At 48.5% G+C, this 15,118-nt stretch overlaps 1 protein-coding gene across 2 annotated transcripts in view; it reads right to left on the bottom strand.

Annotated features, from left to right (window-relative positions):
- Positions 1-4,075: 4,075 nt before the first annotated feature.
- RBM6 (RNA binding motif protein 6) overlaps positions 4,076-15,118 on the bottom strand; it is a 58,558-nt gene continuing 47,515 nt past the window's right edge. For both annotated transcript variants that reach the window (XM_083869707.1, XM_083869706.1), the window contains exons 12-23: positions 14,633-14,730; positions 14,107-14,149; positions 13,464-13,524; positions 12,431-12,522; positions 11,587-11,739; positions 10,591-10,680; positions 9,816-9,905; positions 8,913-9,185; positions 8,287-8,361; positions 7,581-7,678; positions 6,253-6,364; positions 4,076-4,533 (exon numbers count right to left, since the gene is read on the bottom strand). In XM_083869707.1, the coding sequence (XP_083725833.1) occupies positions 4,408-4,533; positions 6,253-6,364; positions 7,581-7,678; positions 8,287-8,361; positions 8,913-9,185; positions 9,816-9,905; positions 10,591-10,680; positions 11,587-11,739; positions 12,431-12,522; positions 13,464-13,524; positions 14,107-14,149; positions 14,633-14,730 (1,311 nt within the window). In that variant the 3' untranslated portion in view covers positions 4,076-4,407. The remainder of the gene's footprint in view (positions 4,534-6,252; positions 6,365-7,580; positions 7,679-8,286; positions 8,362-8,912; positions 9,186-9,815; positions 9,906-10,590; positions 10,681-11,586; positions 11,740-12,430; positions 12,523-13,463; positions 13,525-14,106; positions 14,150-14,632; positions 14,731-15,118) is intronic.

The following is a 15,118-nucleotide window of genomic DNA, read 5'->3' on the forward strand; positions in this document are numbered from 1 at the left end:
TGCCCACGGGCCTGGGGGCTCCATTGAAGGCAAGGTCAGAGCTGTGAGCACTCTCTCAAGCTGTGCTGCAGGTCCAGGCTTCTCTCCTGGCCAGACTTCAGGCCGAGGGGGGCAGTCCCATCTCGTGGATGGACTTTGGACAGGAGGTACAGGCAGCATTGTTGCTGCCAGCTTGTTGTGACAAGCCTGCTGCCCCTCCTTGAGGGGAGTCCAAACTATCCCAAACACAGGTGCTCCACCTCCTCAGGCTGATCCTCTCCTTCCCTGGGGATGGAGCCCAGCATGGGGCAGTGTGAAATCCTGCTGCAGTGGGCAGAGGGATGTCCAGGGGTGGGAGATGCTCACTGAGTGTCTGCAGCTGCAGCAGTCCCTGTGGAGTGATGGCTGGGGCAGCTTCAGGGGTGAGCTCCAAGCTGTTATCCAGCCCTCTGCCTTTTCTGGACCAGCCCATCCTTCCATTGTGTGGGACAGGGGACTCTGTCCCTGAGGGGCAATGCTCACATTCCCAGCTTCCTTGCAGCACTCCACAGGGAGAGAGGTGCACTTTAACAGCTGGACAGGACTGACCTCCCCCAGGCTGCAAAAAGGGCAGAGCAGCACATACACAGACCCATACACCCACCAGCAGTAGTTTGACCAGACCACAACCACTTCAAAATGTGCTGGCAAGAAAAATCCACATGAAGCTTAGACAAGGGCTTGTGTCCATGCTTATCCTGGCTATTCCGGGCACTGTGTGACTGACTATAGTGTCATTCATCTTCCTTTGAACCTTTGTGCTACCAAAAGGAAGTCCATTTAAGTGCAGCTTCACAAAGATTATATTTGGTGACATTTGAAAGCGTTAACATCCCCAGTACAGGAACAAAGAACAGAATGGTCTTTGTATGGATATGGATAAATAAGGAAATGGAGAACCTACATTAAAACAGGGGCATGAGTTGAGCAACAACCTCCTCTGAACACTGAACTTGTGTTTCTTGAGTCTTAAAACATGAAATGAGCAAAATTGTTCATCATATTCATCCGGTATCTGAGGGGCGACTCCCAGCCTCATCCTCCTTCCAGCAGCCCTTCTCTCCCTGAGGCAGGTCACTGCTGCAGAGGGAAGTGCATTCCCTGCCTTCTCTCTCTTCTTCCCTTTTACAAACACTTCCCTCAGCACAATTTACGTTTTGTTCTATTTACAAAGCACAGCTCCAGCTCTTTACATAAATATGTTTCACAGGAAAGGGCATGAGTCACTCTGTATCAATATTAATATGAATAAATATTGGAAATCTAAGACTATCTATTTGCTTTGCATTGGGAAAGGGTGGAAAAAAGAAGCTCTTGCTCCAGAACCTCTCAGATGTCTGAAGCAGCCTCCTGCATATCAACCTGTGTGACTGATAGAGCTCAACACTCCCTTGGGCAGAGACCCAGGCAGTAGTGTCTCCAACCCTATAAACGGTGGATTTAACCTCCCCTTTGGTGCCACTCTCAGTCCAAAGCTCCTGTTGCCTGTTCCTTTTAAATTAAACAATCCCCTTAACCCCCTTGTTCTGCCTTTTCTCACTGGACTTTTTGTACACACAGTTCCATTCATCCCAACTTTGGATGCTGGTTATGGGTCACCCCAGTCCTCCTCCTGTGTGTAACATCTGCACACCAAGCAACTGCTCACAGGACTTACCCTGTGAGCTGTTCCAGTTCTTTTATTAGGACCTTCCAAAAATAAAAATAAATTGTAACTCAAGCCATACCCATCACCACAGGATGGCACACAAGGCAATGTGCTGAACACAGCCACAGCAGGCGCATAGTGGTGAGTGATCTCTGAAATAAAAGCAAAATAGTCATAAGATGTAAAGGTGGATGCAATTCAGCTCCGGCTTTGGGTCACCATCCTTTAAAAAATATTAAAGACGTCAAAACCACGGCACCAAGGATAATTAGTTGGGGTTTCTGCATCACCAACTACGCTGCTGTTTTCCCAAGAGAATATGATGTTTTCTGGTTTGGTGCTTCTTTGTAATGCTTTTAGCTTCTCACTCTATTTGTCTGTTCCAGTTTGTGAATAAGCTCATTCTAGTCACCTCAACCCAGCCCCAAAGGAGGGCTCCATGTCCCCTAATCCTGGATATCCCCCTGCAGATGCACAGCATGGGTAGAAGCCATGCCTATGGAGAGATGCATGTACAGTCTATACACACACATCTTCAAGGGAATATACAGGAGCTCACTCTGGGTTACCTTGGGGAAGTGGAATTTTGAGGAATTAAGTCCTTGATTTTCCATGGAGACACTGGGATACTTCCTACAGTTCAGGTGTACTCAAGCCACACACAGCACATCCCCAGAAATTGCACATTTTTGGGAGTAATGCTGTGTTGCTCTGACCTCTTATGATGCAAACAATATGCCTGATTTCCCATAAACATTTACTATGATCATCAAAATAGTAGGAGCAAACACACCAAGTATTTATATGATTAATACAACTAATGGGAGGTAGACCTACCACCGCAGACAGAAAAAGGGTTTCTCTCGATTGGGGACAGATCCATCCTGCAAGTAGATTTTTTTTTTTTTTTTTTTCTCGTTTTCACAGAAGTCTTCTGTTCCTGACTTCAGCCCTGGCAATGGGCCTGCAAGGAAAATGTTTTGTTGCCTCTCCTTTCACACACGCACATCACAGACTAGAAGCAAGCAAGCACATGACTAAGCCAAAGAACATACATTATTTAGTGTGGTCCATCTGTCCAAGGGAAGCTGCTCTTACATTTATCTGGTTTATTATCTTCTAATTAATCACGCATTATCAGTTGTTAACAGGCTTTCACTAAGATGCATGTACTCACTTAGCAAATTAATAAAATCAGCTAATGGGTTCCCACATTTGGCAGCTGTAAAGGCTCCCTCTGGTTATCTTGGGAATGATGCTCTGTGGGTGCTCATTTTTGGCACACCCAGGTGCTCAACACGCTCAGGTGCAAGACAGCCTGTGCAGCAGCTATTAATCTGCACCCAGATTCCCCTCTTCCCTCCCTGAAAATGATGCCCCACCACTCATACTTCTCCCCCTTTGTGCATGTGCATGGATAATTTCCAGATTTGACAGCACCAACTTATTATGCCACCACCATTTCTCCATGTGTGGGAGTTCATTCCCAGGAGTCCATCACCTTCTTCACCCATTCCTTACATGCCCGGGGCTCCCAGGAAGATTAAAGGCCCTCATCCCCCATGTACTCACCAGCACCATGCACACTCACCCCACCCCTGGGTGCAGCACTAGGGGCCACAACACTGCAACGAGTCCTCCACACTCCTCTGTGTCACTGCCTGTGCCAGAGACAAGGAAACACAGCTTGGACAGGTCTTCTGCTGCCTTTGGAAGTCGTCATCTCTTGCAGGTGACTCTTCACCTCCAAATCCTGCTGTTTTCAGCTTCCACATCTCCTGCTTTCCCTTCTTTGGGGTATTTGAAAGCAGTGTCAGGCCCTGCTCTCTGCCACGTGAACAGGAAGGTGGTGGTGAATACCAGCTTCTCATCGGGCATGAGCCACAGCCACTGGCATCATCCTTATCCCTGCAGGCCACACTCACCCGTGTGTGCTCACACACATAAACTTTCCTGTGCTTTGGTCAAACTGCCTCTGCTACAAATTCCTGCCCAGGAGCTGCCCCCACATCTCCCTGGGACAGGCCAGCAGCACCTACTTGGCTTTTCCTCTGCCCCCCTGACACCCTGGGCCAGTATGATTATATCCCCATGAGGGTCCCCACACAACTCTGTCACCAGATCCAACCCACCCCATGTGGAATCTTCTGCCCTGCTGGGATGCCAGACAACACCCAGCTCAAATGAGGTCACCTTCAGCCACTAAGCTCTTGCTGTTAACTGAACCCCATTGACCTCATCAGTTGTCAGGACAAATCCCACAGAGATCACTCCTGCTTCTGAATTCCTCCCAGGCCTTGGGGCCATCTCCTGCTCCCAGCTTCCATCCTGACCCACAGCACCAGTAGTATGACAGGAAACATGCTGCAGGACAGTGGCACTGCTGTCTCCAAGCTACCAAACCTGTTCCAGTCCCTCTGACACAGCTGCAACTTCCAGTGACCTCATCAGCAGAGAGTAAAACATGATGGGAATCTTTCAAAGCACCGTGCTTTTAAAACACACCATTTTAGCCACAAGACAAGCACTGACAAATTTTCAGTTTTATTAAAAAAATTCTAGCAGCAAAACCTGTAACAATTGAAAAAACCAAACAAAACAAAACACAAAAAAACAAACAAACAAAAAAAAAACCCCAACACAAAAAAAAACCCAAAAAAAAAAAAACCCTTCAAAAGAACATGACACAGAGAGAAAAGAGATGGAGATGGAGAGAGACAGATCTGGGGTTCCTCCATTGTTCACTTAAGTTCCTTATAGCGGGCAAACATGACCCTGCGGACAGCATCACGGTAGGTCTCGTTGGACTGCCTCTTGGGGGGCTTCCCTGGGGCCCCCAGACCAGGGCCCTTCCTCCTGTTGTCTGCCTGCAAACAGACACAGCTTGTGTTAGTGATTTCGCCTCCCATAAATAAAAAGCTTCCCTGGGCTGCTTCAGGACTGCTGACTGCTCCCGTGTGGATCCGTGAGCAGAGGAAGAGCAAGTGCTCTTGTGTTGTTACAAAAGCTTTTTGGGAAGAACTACAGACCCTTTGTGGGCAACAAAAGCAGCCAGCTAATTCCTGGTGGGAATCAAACCCCAGGAATATACAGGGAGGATTGGGCAGCCAAGGGTGGGCAGCCAAGAGGCAGCACCAGCAGCCACTGGAGCCAGGACTGAAAGCCAGCAAAGGAAAGCACTGGCGAGAGCTGGGCTCCTGGGGAGCTGTTTGCAGTTTGTCTGCATAGGCACAAGCTCAGCTTTTCCCTCTAACAGAGCTCCCATGGGCACTGGTACCTTGCTTGGAATTTCAACCAGTTTTCAAGGACTGAATCTTGCAGCCAACACTTGCATTACTCAGCAATAACAATTTGCTGAAATATGCCTGGAGTTAGCCCAGGGGAGCAGACCCGAGGCTGGAAGTTTCTCTGGCTTTTTAGACCAACCTCCCTGAACACCAGAGATCTCACCAGTTGGGCCAAGAGATCAGAGTTGTGTGGGGTTGGCATGGTCACATGGCTTTGCCCAGCATAACTTGGAAGTGAAAAGCAAGCACATCTCTTCTGGCCTTTCTATGAACTGTCTGAGGGCTGTGCTTTGCCATCAGCTCCCCATCCAGACAGGGAGCCGACGGGAGATCAGACCTCCCAGAGTGTGGCGCTGGAGCTGGCTCTCAGCAAAGCCTGTTTTATGGGCACAGGGACCTCACCACGAGGACTGAGCAGCAGCTGGGGCCAGTTCCTGCTGCCTGCACTGAAGAGGGACTCTTGCCTCATGTATATGGGCTCAAACAAACATGCGTCATGAAGCCTCAAATATTTGCTTTAATGTTCTACTTGACTGCAGGCTGAATGTCACCCCGTGAGTCCTGCTCCAAGCTGCCTGTCCCTCAGCAGAGAGCATGGACACCACAGCACCTGGCCAGCCACAAGCCTGCCACCAGAGCACAGCCCTGCTCATGTGGCCCTAGGCAAGGCAGAGCAGACCCTGTCCCAGACTGTTTCTCTTATTGATAAACCCTCTGCAGTAAATTTAGGTCCTCTGAGAGTCTAGCCTGTCACAGCACGCAGGATCTCTACCTGACCCTGCCTATCCCTGACATCCTTTGCCAGTGGGCCTCTGTTCCTTGTCAGGTGCTATATCTTGGAATTATCTTCTGATGTCCAGAGTCTGCAATGGCAATAAGAGCCTCACAAGTGCTAAGCAGAGCAGACAAAGAGCATCTTGGGCCCTGTGGCTTTGGCTATGCTCACACCTCCCCAGGGGAAGTTCACCTTTTTCCTGAGCTCACATTGCTACAAAGAATCGAGCTGGTGACCTGTTCAAGCCCCACCCTGACTTTGAGCAGGTACTAATGAGATGTTCACACCCTTCCTGCTCACTGTTACTCGATTTTCAACACCTCCAGATCCATATAAATTCTAACCTTGTTCTACAGCCAACAGACTTGCAGCCCCTCCCAGCCTGCAAAGTTCATCAGTGTACACATATTATTCCATCAAGTGGATACTGAGATTTGCAGCCTGACTTGAACTCCCTCTAGATGTCCTGGGAAACATTTTGGGCTGCAGGACAGTTGTGTGCTTTGAAAGGCAGGAAGACTCACCTCCACTGGTGATGCTGTGCCCTGCTGGTTGTGGCCAAAGCCCTTCTTCCACCCCGGAGACTGCATCATTTGGTTCCCTTTGTTGTTACTGTCAAGCCTTGCGTCATAATCACTGCAAAAGAACCAGAATCAATTGTCCAGTCAATGCTTCAAACACATAACAGGGATTTTAAGTTCTGCTAATAGAACCTTCATTGACATTTCAGCCTCTCATGAGGGATATCCAAGTTTCTTGCCAGAAGCACACAGCCTAAGGAAACCACCATGGCAAATTCTGTGTGCAGGGCTCACACACCTCTGACTGCAAAATTTCTTGTCCCATCTCTGGAGGAAGTACACCAGGGCACAGGAAATGAGCTCAGACTCCAAAATATTTACAGTGTAAGCAAGCCAGAAGCCTTCTACACTTGTATTTCTTAATAAAAGTCTTAGCAATAGCAAGAAAGCAAAGTCTAATTCCTGCTGCTCTGTTAGATCTTTCCTTTCTTCCAGTGGTCAACAGATGCAGTGTTGATTTGGACACTCTTTCTCTCACCTCACTACTCATCCAAGACCATTAACCAAAAGCCACAGTTTTGAAAACCTCTCAGCATAAAAGACTCTTCCTTCAGACAATTTCTGCTTTCTGGCTGCTGGTGACACTGCACACAAACTGTTTCAGTTTATCTACAGCTATTCCAGGAAAACAGGGAAGAGAAGATGTGGATGTCAAAACCGCAAGACACGGAGGAAAGGTCTCCTTCTGAGGTGCTGTGCCAGAAGAAAACAGGCACATAACCAGTTCTATCTTCAACACATGCCTGGCCGTTCCTCAGCCCACTGAACACGCGAGCTCACAGCAGGCAGGCCTGTCGAGAACTCCACACAGCACGCACTTTCTTCCTCCACCTACTCTGAATGAGATGGAAACAGCTCCCAGCATTCCTCTGAGTCAGGGAACAGATGAAACACAGCTTTGCTCTTTCTTTCAATGGCTAGATGCCAGGACAGGAGGGCAGCAAGTGCCTTAAGGACGAGGTGGATGGGAACAGGCTGCATTCCACTCTCTGCGTCCAGCCAGACACACTCAAACCCCCATCTCACGCCTCCAGCACCAGGCGGCTTTTCCATGCTCTGTCCTAAACCCCTTGTTTTCACCCCAGTCCCTTCTTGACCTCTACAAAATGTCCTGCAGTACAACAGGCTCACACTTTGTGAGCTCTGTCTCAGTCTGTCTGGCTGTTACTTTGCAGATCTACCCCACAGGACAATGCCCAGCCTTGCTCTGCCAGCAGCACACATCCCAACGTCAGCATTCCCAAAGAGATTTAACCCAGAGCAGCCATTACCTCTCTGAGTCCCGGTCATATCTGAGTCGTTTCCCCTCTGGTGAATCCATCTGCTGGAATTTCTCTCTCCGGTCATTTCCTTTGTCTTTATGCCTCCCCTTCACAACAGAAAGGGCAAAATAAGTATAAGAGTTATGAAGGACTCAACACTGCAGGAGACTGCTCTGCATCCAGGTCTCATCTCATCCTCAGCTGGTTGGAAGGTTGTCCTGGGGACTCACAAACACTAAATGCTCACATCCCACAATACACTTGCTCTGTTCAGATGCCATCTGCTGGGCTGACCCAGACCTGCTGTTGAAGCCTTCCAGCTACCACACCAGGAGCAGCTCTGTGACCTTCCAAACAATGGACAGGTACAGCTCCCCTGTCCCTGGCCAGGCAGCAGCAGCCCACACACCCCACCAGTTTTAGATTGAAATTTGTGTCCCACTTAGCCCAGGGCCCGGTGCTGGCTTGCAGAAAACCAAAACCACACTCAGATCCTTCTGTGAGGAATGAGATCTGCTTTTAGAAGTCACAGAACCTACCTACAGGTCCTTGTGCAGAATGAGCCCACAGTTAGTTCACTTTTGAGAGGCATCTGATGTCTGGTGCCTAAGTGGACACCTGCTGATACCTGGTGTATAAGTGGAGGGTCTTCCTGGGACCACCACCCCCAACTGCAGAAGCCCAAGCAGCTGCCTGCTCACCACCACAGACGCACCTCACGCTCTCTCTTCTCCAAATATGCCAGTTCCTGCTCGGATCGTTTAATCTTCATATGAATCTCTAGGTTTTGCTGGAAGGAGGAAGACAGAAGGCAGTGTCAAGCAGAGAACACAAGCTGTCAGGGTCATCTGCTCCACCCATAAGGAGGATAGGTAAAGCAGCATGCTCATGTACTTGCACTATACCAGGCACAGCAGCCTCTCCTGCAGCCCAGACTATCTGCTCCCCCACAGAGGCCTGGAGCCCTTCCTCCCTGCAGTATGGAAGGCAACCAGTCTTATTTTAACCCACGTGCAGCTTGGCTCTCCTAAAAGCAAGAGCTGAAAGGCAGCACAGAACATGGAGGTGCACGTGCCAAGTTCTTACTGCTCTCACAGTCATGTGTGCCAGCACCCCACTTTCCCCAAGCCTTAGCTATCTCACTACAGCTTACAAAGTCACACCTTGATGTTATAGCACTCCCATGGCAGGAACAAGCAGTTCACACAATGCTTTGAACAGAGCTTCGGGGGAACTTTGCTACTGTGTCAATTTCCGCACAGCTCTTCCCACCCAACCACTGCATTTTCCATGCAGCTCACAAAGCCACCGAGCCAACAGCAGGCCCCAGTTTCCCCATACCTTGTGCAGGTTGGAAAGCTGCTGGTGCTTGATGAGCACTTCCTTGTTGGGAAACTGCCTCCTGCACAGCAGGCAGGCCAGCTTGTTCCAGTCAGTCAGTTTGTCATCGCTGACCTTGGCCTTCCGTGGCTGCTCCTCGCGTGGTGCTGGCGGGTGTGGGGGAGGTGGCAGCCACTGAGCCTGGGACTGCTCCTCCTCTTCCTCCTCCTCTTCATTGTCACTGTCTCCTCCATACTCTCCCAAAAGTCCTATCAGAGGGTTCACCACCCTGGGCTGAGAGAAGTGGGGAAAAGTGTGACAATTTGTAGCATCAAGCCTGCCAGGCCAGCACGGCTTTGCTTCCCCAACCCATCTCCCCCATGACTACTGTCTCTGTTCCAGCCCCCGAGGCAGAGCTCCTGCCCAGCAGCACAGGCAGGGAACAGAGAGGAACTGGCTGGCTTCTTTCACTTCACACCACGGGGTGAGGCCCTTCTGCTCTCTAGACAGGCTGTGCTTTGGTGCCAGGCTTTTTTAACTTGCCACACACCTGAGAGCATAAGAAGCCAACCGAGGCAGTGGCTGTTTGGCAGCAAGCTGCTGTCACTCACTCCCTCTAGAAATGGAGATCAGTGAGATTTGGCCTTCCTCAGCCTGGAGGTGGCTGGAAGAATTTTCTGCCTTAGGACTGGTGGAGTGAGATCCTGCTCAAATGCAGGTACCAAAATTCCCCATGCTATAAGTCCACAAATAAAGTCAGACTTAAAAAACAAACTGCCTTCCATTCCCAGCACTCCCTCGTCTGGCATGAGAAACATCTCTGGCACCTCTGGCACTCACAGTTGCAGCCAGGCCATGCTGAGCCTCCCTAGAAATGTATCCAGGCTCAAACAGGTCAAAATACTATTCAGTGGAGATACTTACTGGGGCTGCACTCTCTTCCTTTTTCACAGAAGGAGGTAAAGGCTTTTTAAAGACATCTTCTTCAGAGAATTTCTCCTCTCCAGTCTCAGTCTGAAACAGTCAAGATCAGGTGTTGAGATTGCCACAGCATGAACTCTGAGCACACAGTAGCTAAGCACTCATTCAAACAGGCCCCTAAGCAAACCAGGTGGTTGGCAGAAATGAGGTGGTGGTTTTGGTGAGAGACATTTCCACTCTGGGGAATCCAAAGCTCTGCTGGAGCCATACTCTGTGATTTCAGAGACAGCTGCAGCAGCTCACCATGCTGTCCCAGCCCACCCCATTCTCACCCTCTGCTACACTGTCATGCTGACAGTGGTCCCACTCATGCCTCATATCAGTGACAGAGCTGGAGCACGGCCAGGTCATATTTGAGCACCTCTGTGTGTGCACAAAGGACATGAAGACCAGGTTCAAAACCACCCCCACTGCCAGACAACATCAATTTTCTCTGCTGTGACTGTGGCACAATGTATGGCCAGGTTCAGCCATCATGGCAGGGTTTCCAGGATCTTCTTCATCCTGGACAGAGGGCAGCAGAGACTGCAGTCAGCACTGCAACAGGATGAGCCTGTGATAACTCAGCTGTGTGCTCAGCAGCACAGACAGTAGGCTTGGATGAAGCTTCACTTTCACATATTTTACAGAGAAATGGGCTGGAGCCCTGGACAGCCTCCAATTTAGTGGTTCATGAGTTACTCATCCTTGACCAAGAAAGACAAGTGTAACACCTTACCAGGCCTGTGCTCTCATCCTTCTTCACAGAGGGAGGCAATGGCTTTTTGAAGACATCTTCTGCAAAGAATCTCTCCTCTCCAGGCTCATTCTGAAAAATCCAAGACTGGGCATTAGGCCAACAATAACACAGGTGTCAGAAGAGCACACAGTGCAGCCAGGAAGCCACTTCTGATCATCCATGGAAAACAGGCAAGTGAGAAAAACCAGAGAATGATTTCTACTGGAGATGCTTTTACCCTCCATTCAGACAGGACCATGCTTCTCCTAGGCCAGTGTCCCTGAAAGCCTCCATACTCAATGACTCCTTGGCTGGCTTGCTACCAGCATCAGGGACAGTTACAGCCTTCAAGTCCCAGGTGCCCAGGACTGGTCATGCAACTGAGCATATTCAGACCAAAAGGCAAGGAAGAACACAAAGCTTCTGCATTGCTGTCTAAAGCACTTCTACCAACACTCCTGGCATTCCTCAGGCCCTGCAGTATCACAGCCCTGGGCTGTGCTCAAACATTGCTTCAGGCAGCAACTCCCAGTCAGCTGTTCCCACACTGACATTTGCTTATTGGGAAGAGCAGTGAAGGGCACTGTCCTGGGACTGGGGAGCGGGGGCAGAAACTGCAGTTAGGGGAGAGCTGAGTCTCCATCATCATCATCTGACTTGGTGTGTTTAAATGTCTCTGTCAGTTTTTTTGTTGTCTCTATTACAATAGTTGGGCGCTTTCAGCAGTGTGAGGGAAACGTGTCTCAGTTACCTGGATGTGTCTGAATCCTTCACCATAAGGAGGGGATGAAAAGCCCTGGATTTAATGTAAGGAAAGAAAATTTTCAGGAACTTACTCCCTGGCTGGACAACCACCATGTTCTTTTCCGACTGCTGACCCCATTGTCTTCCCTCACTGTCCCTTCCTTTTTGAATCCTCTAATTACTCTCTATTTTCTAACCTCTCTTCCCTCAGCCTCCTGGCCTCAGATCATTCTGATGCCTGGAGGGAGTTACCTTAGCAGAAGGACTTTTCCCTTTGTCCTTTTTGTCCCTGTTGTCCCTGCTGTGTGGCTCCTTCCTGTCACTGGTCCGTTCTTGGCTCCCGTGCCGCCGCCTTCTGCTCTCCACCGGGGGTGGGGAGGGCTCCCGCTCTATTGTGACTTCCCTCTGAAAGAGGCATTTGGAGCAGGCTTAGCCCAACCCCTGCAGTCTTCTTACAGGGATGCTTGTCCTTGCTGAGCTGGGGGGACTAGCACAGTAAGAAGGGACTACAGAGGACAAAGGCTTGAGAACTTTTCTGGGGCAGAAGACAGCTGACAACAGCCAGGTCACCAGAGCACTGCCCCACTCTCCCACAACATGGACATCCCCAGAATCATGGAAACAAGATTATAATTCCAGAAAATCTCTGCTGATGGCTCCTTTTTGGCATCCTTACAGCTATTGCTGGCTAGGGTTGAGAAGCAGAGACCACAAATGAAAACAGAGCTCTGCTGTCCATTCTTTCTTACAGACAGTCACATATCACATGTCTACAGCAAAATCTAGCTATGATGCTCTGCCTTTAAGTCTACTTGAAGAAAAGCAGACCAAAAGCCCTCCAAAGGCAGGGCTTCAGATGCCAGAGGCAGCTATAGCTGGTTCAACACATAGCTAATGGGTTCCCAGCCTCTCATTAAGTTGATATTTTGCAACATGCATCCCTTTCACACAGGTCAGAAGACAGAGTAAAAGACACAAAGCTGCCTCTGTACTGCCCTATGCTGGTTTATCTTCAGGATCTGACTGCAAAATCCCTCCAGAGAAAAGCAGTTTGTAAGAACATATTGCATGTAAAGCTTCCTTCCCATGCACTTACCTGAGTTCTGGGGTCATAGTATGTCCCAGCTATGGGGTCATAGTAATTCCCAGTGTCAGGATCATAAATGTATGTGGACACATCTGACGGTGCTGAAGAGAGAGACAAGAGTGAGCACCACAGGCTTCAAAAAGCAGAACTTGCCTTTTACAAAGACAAAAGCATGAACAAATGTTACACTGGTGAAAGGATCAAGAATGGGAAAGAATTGTTTTTCTCTCCTGGCAAGAGAGGTGTGAGTATCTTCACATCACTTGACCTACATAATCTATTCCTTAAGGAGTAAGAGGAGTGATAAGTTTCCACAATTCTGGTTAGGACTCTGGCAAAACTTCCACATCAAAACAGATTTACAGGAGCTGTGCTGAGATCACAAGACCACAACACTTGGTCATGAAATTCAGTAATTTCCCTAAGAATGGGGTAATGAGTATCTACATCCACCCACTCCTGTGAACAAGGAAAAGCTGTTCTCTCTCAATCCTGTTTAAAGTGATGACACTCCCCACATCCCTTCCACTCCATCCACTGCATGAAAGCTCCCGTGAAGAAAAGGGAGTGAACTATTTCTACAGGAAAACCCAAAGGCCTTAAGGGTAGTAGGCCCATAATGTCAGGAAGGCTTCTCAATTCTAAAGTGTCCTTTGACAGACCTCAGAAATGCTATATATAAATCAGTAAAACAATCAGGAGTGCTCTTCCAGCTACTGGCATTGCTGGATCAAGTGTATTTTCTTCTGTCTTCTCTAGTAACTGTCAGGCTGATTTTATCCCATCAGCTTTCCACAACAAGGAAAAATAGGCAGCAAGTTTCCTTTATCTGCATGTAGTTTCACACAGTGAGAATAGAGAGAAACACATCATCAGATAGGAAAATGTGACTAAACAAAGTTGGCAAAGGAACTCACAAGTGGGTGTAGCAAACAAACCTACTCTTAGCCTTTAAAAATATTTTTGGGCTGATTTCTACATGTCAGTGCCCTTTTAAGGAAGAAAAGTCTCCACAGTAGGAGTGAAGCAGAGTTTAACTTACACTGTGCTCTGGTGCGTCTCAGTGATTCGCCACCCCTCCTGTCCCTCATGCCCCTTCTGCCCTGGAGTAAGTGAACAACACAAACAGAGACTCTTTAACAAATATATTGCTTCTCCTCCCTCTGACAGGCCCAAAGTTCAAGAGAAGGTCTCATTTAGCCATCCTAAACAGAGCACAAGCAGACATAGCGTTTCATCTACAGAGCAATGGACAGGGTCACAAAGCACAAGATCTCTGCAGCTTCCATGAGAAGTGCTCATAGCAATCTGTATGGAAGCCTTCACTCCATGAGTATATGGGAAGAGTCCTGTAGTCTAGTAGTAATAAACACTAAAGAGACATTCACTCTGGGAACTGAGATCAGTCATCAGTGAAATCACTCTGTAAAGTGTGGCATCAAGTAACCCAGCCCAGAACTTCCTCCAGCAGCACTGACTTGCACTTCTAAGCACATGACAAAACAGTATGAGGGGCAGAGCAGCAGTGGGAACATTTGAGCATTATCACCCCATCTTCAAATGTGGTGAAACATGCTTCGCAATATTTAAGCAGCCCAAAGGAAAAAAGGCTAACACAGCCAGGCCCATCACCCCCCAGTGCTCCCTCCCTTTAAGCAACCTGCAGGGAAGCTGTGCAGACCTACCGGGCCATAGTAGGAATTGCCACCCTGCTCCCCATAGTCATTCCTGTTGAGATAAAGGTTGTAAGTTAATGGAAATTCGGTTTTACATTAACCTCAGTATATCCAAAATGATCAGCAGGACCAATAAAGGCAGAAGGATCATCTTTTCTGGCCACATGTTGAACTGTGTCCATCCCAGGAGACAGACTTTGCAAATCACTGTCTTCACAAGAAACGTGACTCCACTCTGCTGTGTCTACAAAGATGAATCTCTCCACATGTTTTAAAAAAAGCCGAACCCACTAATTCCCGCAGAACAGGATTTGATGGCTGGACGACAAGATGCATTATGATCACTAATCCTATTCTGCTCAATCACTGAAGCTTCTTCAAGCTTCACTGCCTTCACTTCTTCAACACATTTTTTGGTTGTAGGAACATCTGTGCTAACTCCCATGCCAAACTTTAAGCACCTGCTCTGACAACAGAGTTCTACCTTCATGGCACAGCACATAAAGAACAACCCCACTGCCTCATCTGTCTGTACCTTCTCCTCCCTGTAGCAAGATTCACTTCCAACGTACGCCCATCAATGCAGATCGGGGGATCCAGGTTCTGCAGTATCTTTAGCAACCTCAGTGCCTCCTGTAAAAGGAAAAAGAATGTCACTTTTCACAAACAGCACATTTTCCAAATCCAGTCTGCCTAAAAGGAATGTTTTGTGCTCAGTAGGACAAGAAAAACAACACTAAATATTAGTCTAAGTGTCAGTGAAGGGTATTTAGGATGCAACAAAAGGGATAAATGCAACTTGTCCAATGACCACTGAGAGCAGCCAGCTGGGGACAGCATTTTCCTAGGGCTGCCAGACAGGGCAGCACTGTGACTGCTGCTGCCCCAGTGGTAAACACCCTCTGGACCAACATCAAAGAACAGCTATGGAGTCTGGGAGCCCCCCAGACATAGAAAATGTGAACCCTTCAACATGGGATGGTCAGCTAATTGAGATTCTTGCCTTCTACAAACAAAAACT

Source organism: Zosterops lateralis (assembly GCF_965231275.1).
Source record: "Zosterops lateralis genome assembly, chromosome: 11".
Lineage (NCBI taxonomy): Eukaryota > Metazoa > Chordata > Aves > Passeriformes > Zosteropidae > Zosterops > Zosterops lateralis.